The sequence below is a fragment of the Atta cephalotes genome, assembly GCF_000143395.1.
Source record: "Atta cephalotes unplaced genomic scaffold scaffold00016, whole genome shotgun sequence".
NCBI classification, from domain to species: domain Eukaryota; kingdom Metazoa; phylum Arthropoda; class Insecta; order Hymenoptera; family Formicidae; genus Atta; species Atta cephalotes.
This window is the reverse complement of record NW_012130080.1, coordinates 3,180,245-3,186,241: the sequence shown is the minus strand read 5'-3', so window position 1 is coordinate 3,186,241 and position 5,997 is coordinate 3,180,245. Positions and strand designations below refer to the sequence as shown.

The following is a 5,997-nucleotide window of genomic DNA, read 5'->3' as shown; positions in this document are numbered from 1 at the left end:
TATATATATATATATATATATATATATATATATATATATATATAAATAAAAGATTAAAACATTTCATGTTTTATGGGAACAGCGTTTCTCTGAATGATAATTTGTATTTTGCCGTGCATTAATTCCATTGACGCGCTAGACGTTGTAATATGTTATGATATTATTACCAAAATTAATTTATAGTAGTTTTCCGTACGATAATTGGATAAGATCGTGTATAATTAGATAAATCTCGTCTATACTTGAGATATGTTAAGATTAATCACATAAATTTCTATCACAATTCCTAAAATTCTATTTTCTTAATATTTTTTAATTAAATTTATTAAAATGTTTTATAATTTATATTTTAGAAATAAAATGAATAGTGGATAAAATAAAATCAATTTAAATCTATTATGTCAATTTTAAATCATCATGTATAATTATTTTTTGAACGAATATGTTGATTAATGCGGGATATCAAACAATTGTATTCAATTATTGAAAGAGTAAACTATAATAAATGCGATTATAGCCAAGTTTTACTTAGTCATATTGTTATGTAAGAATTATTTATATATTTCTTCAACAACATCAGCAAATAAATCGGGGCGGTTTTGTCAATATCTGCGATAAAGCTTCAATAATCTGTTACAGTGTTATCGCACTCGAAGAAGCCCTGTAATACGAAGGAAAGCTGTTCTTATTCAGATTATAGACACCCTAGCCAAGATTCTAACAAAGAAAAACATTCTAAGAAGTCTAGTTGCCAATCGAATCAAAATGCGAACAGGCAAATCGACAAACCGTCGACAAGCCGTGAAACAATGATTGATCGTGATAATCCGCGATGCGGTTTAAAAGTGTCAAACAAGAAGCCTGAAACTTTACCGAACCTCTATTCTGCTCTTCCTAGCGATGAGACTCGCATCACGGATGCCAAAATTCGCTCGTGGCTATACCAGTTTCCCCATAACCTGAGTACCGATAAATCGGATATCGATGATTCGATCGCAAAAAACAAAAAATCATCGATCGAAGATGAAACTCAATCAATCATTTCATTATCCGATAAAAATAGTAAATTTGACGAGATCGTCGAAGTACATCGCAATAGAATTAACGCAAAATGTCGGTCAAGTCAAAATAGAAAACAGAGTACGGATTGCTCAGAGCGTATCGATGAAGACAATACGTTGTCCCAGATGAATAAAGAGGCGAACCAGATTGACAAAGAACTCAATTCCACTTCGAACAAATTGAAATACAAGACGTTTCTTACTAAAATACGCGCAAAGGAAAATCGTGAGAAGAATGCGAAGTCGAGTGTCGAGGAGACTAACAGTCAAAATAGCTCCTCGTCATGGATGACAGTGTACGATCCAAATGCGACAGCTATGCCTTCGTGTTTGGGTATGAAGAGCACATCTGCGATCAGCGAACAATCCACCGCGAACTGGCTCTCTATGATCGAATTTGAGAAAGAGATGAAACGCGGGAGCAAAAGAAAAGTAAAAAAATTGAACGTGAGCATCGAGAAAAATAAAAATCTACCTCGGATAATTGAAGACGTTATACTCTCAGAGAGAAACAAATATGATTCGGCTAGACTTGCGGCAAGTCATAAAAAAAGCGAAAAAGAGACGAACATATCGCCGGAGTCGAGCGATCGGAAACAGAATGCGATTGATAAGAATCTAAATTTATCGGATGCAAAAGTGAAAGCATTGATTGACACAAACAATCAGACGGAATTATTTGATGAAGATGGGGCCAACTGTTTGAAATCAATGTATCTTATCAACACATCTGCCACATTGGAGGAAGACAGGCAAACAGACATAACAAACCTAAATATCAACCAAATAAACAAAATTATTGGCCTCGATAACGTCGCGAAAGATTGTGAGAAAAATTCCACTGATTATAGCAATGTACCACCATCGCAGCGAAAAAGATTAACTGTAGTAACGTCAGAGAAATTAAACGAATCTGATCTATATGAACACGAAAGAATTCGTAACATTTCGCAAACTTCCACCGACAACTTTGAAACTTTATCCGATTGCTTATCAGCCGAAAAACAGTCTCTCGGATCCCAAGAGATCAGTAATGTTCAGGGGACACTGAATGAAACTGTATCTTCTCAATTATCATCGACATCAAAAAAGGGTCGGCTATCCTTGAAAAAAAAGCGGATTGATAATAAGAGCGTTGAATCGCCGCTTTTAAGCGATTATCCGCTGTCATACAGATTTTCGATAGACATAAATTGTATCAGTGATCGCAAGAACGTTAATTCGCCAGTATCAAAGGATGATAAGCTGTTTGAAAGTCAATTGAAAGTTGTGAGACGTGACTTGAATTTCAAAATCCGCGAAATTCAACAACGAACCGACCAAGCTACGATATCCGCCAATGCATCAAAAGGCATAATCGAAATTGAAAATAACAACGAAAATGTTTCCAAAATTCTTCATCAGGACAAAAAGTTCAGTCACAATTTTACTGGTGAATCGGTGTCGAAAAAGTACCTCTCGACAAAGTCGAAAAGTGTCGAGAATCAAGGACGTCAATCTCTCGTGAAATTTATAAAATTAGGTTTGTTAAATATTAAGAGGTTAAATCGATATTTTTACGCAGGCCCGACTAAACGCGAAATGTCGATGCCAGCAGAAGTTCGAGTTACTTCGGTGTGCAATATGCAATTAAGCAGATCCGAAACATCTTCTAATCCATGGAATGATTCCCAAAATTCTAATAATATCACCATGGTGGAGAATATTTATTTCGCAAAAAATAATAATTTAAATTCGAATGAAGTAGTTTCAAAAGAATTTCCCGCGTTACAGATTTGTACAGCTTCAGCGACTTCGACACCCAAAAAAAATACCGATTCTCATTTAAATGAAACGAAGAACACAAAGGTTGTACATTCTTCATTGAACGCAAATCAACAATTGAATAAGTCAATCGAGAACATCACTGAGAAAAACGCGCAATTTTTTCATAAGCCATCTTACGTGGACAAGAACGTGATTCACGGGATCTCGCATATTCATCCAGGAACGTCAAAATCTATTAAACTGCTGTCACCGGATAAAGATTCGCAGTTGAAATTTCTCGCAATAGACTCCCCAACGAGCGAGCGCGATAAGTTGCGACGCGCGAGCTCGATTAAGTCCGTAATCAAAGGAAACAACTTTTCTGAAATGAAAAATTCACACCTCGAAACATCTACGCTGGCCGAGGCGCAGGAATCTTTCATCGAAAACCTCTGTAAGAAGAGAAAAAGAATGAGATATACCAATGACAGAGAGCTATTTGAGGACAGGCTCAGCGATGAAAACGATTCTAGCAATTCTGCCACTGACAGCAGTCGAAGTACAATAAAACTTGACAGATACAACGAGTTATCTAGGAAAGCAAACTCGAGTCGTTTGGACGAACATAAAAAACGTCGTTTGAGTTCCTCGGATGACCAGGATGTTGAGGAAATCTCGTCGGTTTCTAAACAACAGAATGCGCCCAGAAGAAAATCGAAGATTTCTAGCTCAGATTCGGAATCGGAGACGCATGTTACGAAAAATTTGAAAAGGTATTAATGAAAATTATATAATTATATAAATATATATAATTTATATAATTATATAAATTATACATATAATTATTTTATTATTTATATATGATTCTTATATAAATCTTATATAAATCAATTTATTTTATTGATCTATTTTTCTGTTTTCAAATTTTTTTTCTTTTTATTTTTATTACCGATCTTATTTTATATTCATAATTTCTATTTTAAACTTATCTGTAACTGAAATCTATAATTATTGCTATTGGTCACAATTTTTATCTACATTCCATAATTAACAAATATTGTTTTTTCTGAAGCAACTTCCTTTCCTCTTTCCAATTTTTACAACTTTCAGTGATTATTATTACGCGCTGCTATTACCGTTACTTCTTAGATGAAGTAATGCAACAAAGAGAAAGAAATACATTCTTCGCATTTAATCGCAGAAAAATACTCTTGTCAGAAACATAGGTCTTTTATTTACACCATCATTATTTTTTTCTTTTTCAAAAATACAGCGACAATCAATGTGCCCAACGAAATTCATCGATTACGGATTCAGCTACGAAACAATGTTCGACTAAGCAAGATTCGGAAAATCTTCGTATGCGGAATATAATCGATAAATGGAGCAACGAACACACGGTGCAAACAAAGTTGATGAAGGAAAGTAAAAATAGTCAGAATAGCCTCAAATCAACGAAGAGCCAATCCGAAGAAATCCTGGCGAGCCATCAATCGTCTCATTCAAGTAATGCACTCAACATGGAGAAGAACTCAAAGCCAAGCCAGAAAAGTTTCGCGAGAGAGTCGGATATATTTGAGAGCAGTAGTTTCTTCAATTCGGACAATGTTGATTATATATTGCAGTCGACAAAGAACGCGAACGATACATCAAAGAAGATCGCGAATTCTTCAAACGATGACATTATAAACAAAGTGCTGCAGATCGATAGATCGCGGAGTAACACCGAGGGACGGCCAGATTCTGTTTCACGGAACAATATCACGAGCCAAAGAGAAAAAGATAACAGAGAATTATTACAGGATAATTTCGATGAGATCATCGCCAACGTCGAACAGCTACAAAGCGAGGATTTCATACCTTGTTCTGAACACCCAGATCACAATCGCCCATTAACAAAACAGAAAACGTCGAACTGTCTCACAATGATAGATGAATCGTGTGGCATTATACAGGAAACTCTGACCATGTCTCCGTCATCGACGAATGACATGTTTTATTCTTCTAGAAACATTAAAAAACTATCCGCAACTAATGCTATTTCAAAATTTCAAGAAACATTCAACGAATGGATTATAAAGCATTCTGATAAAGAGAACGTTGCCTGCAACCAGAAAAGACATGGTTACATGGGTGATCAAAGAGACAAAAGTAATTCATTGATAAACATCGATACATTTGACAAGGACTCCCGTAAAACAGTTACATCGAAGCATAATGTATCGCGAGAGAAAGAAAAGTTTCCCGAAGAACGTAATGTTTTAATACAATCAGCGAGTCGGCTTGACGTCAATAACGATAAAATATATGCAACAGTTACTGACAACGAATCAATTTCAAAAGATGATACTTTCGATGATTCGCTTATGAATATTACGCAGCATCAAGTTCGATTACAAATGTTTGAACGAGATCTATTCGATACTGTGTCCCAAAATCAAATAAAAACGACAAAAATGAATTCGCAGAATGATCCGTCACAAAGGGAACAACGCACTCCAAAAAAGAGAAAGCAGAATATTCAGGATAAAAATACGGAACCAGAGGTAAGTGTTCGCAATGTTAATATTTCTATATTTATCTATGTCTTATATTAACAAGACTATATTTATATTCTTTTGTTCTGCAATTTTGAGATTCCGAGAAATAATGTTTCTCTAACATATATATCGATTCGCTACAAAGAAAATCTACAATTATAACAAATTTCACTTATATCTGCAAATGTAAAATTTATATTTCATATATATTTCATATAATCGAAACTCTGCTAACGTGTAGAGAATCGCATCATAAAGTTTTCTTAGAGTTTATGGAAATTTAAGGAAATTTCTTATCAAAATAATTCTAATTCGCATAATCAAATTTTTTCACTCAAGTTTAAAATAAAAAATCTGTACTATGAAATGTATAGCAATGTGGCCGTAGGTATTTTAAATTCTAAATTTAGTATACTTATGTATGTCGAATTTTAACCCTTTTTATGAACGAGCACTTTACATCGATCTTGTAGCGTTTACTGTAATTTACATAGAAATAGCAATGAATTTATTATTATTATGGACAGCATGTTCCGTATACGTGCATGCATGTGTGCGTGCGTGCGTGCGTGCGTGCGTGCGTGCGTGCGTGTGTGTGTGTGTGTGTGTGTGTGTGTGTGTGTGTGTGTGTGTGTGTGTGTGTGTGTGTA

At 34.8% G+C, this 5,997-nt stretch overlaps 1 protein-coding gene across 1 annotated transcript in view; it reads left to right on the top strand.

The window, feature by feature from the left end:
* The window catches only part of LOC105618280, a 10,832-nt gene that overhangs the window by 2,378 nt on the left and 2,457 nt on the right, over positions 1-5,997 (top strand). Inside the window, exons 3-4 of the mRNA XM_012199821.1 lie at positions 640-3,580; positions 4,081-5,353. Of these exons, the coding sequence (XP_012055211.1) occupies positions 640-3,580; positions 4,081-5,353 (4,214 nt within the window). The remainder of the gene's footprint in view (positions 1-639; positions 3,581-4,080; positions 5,354-5,997) is intronic.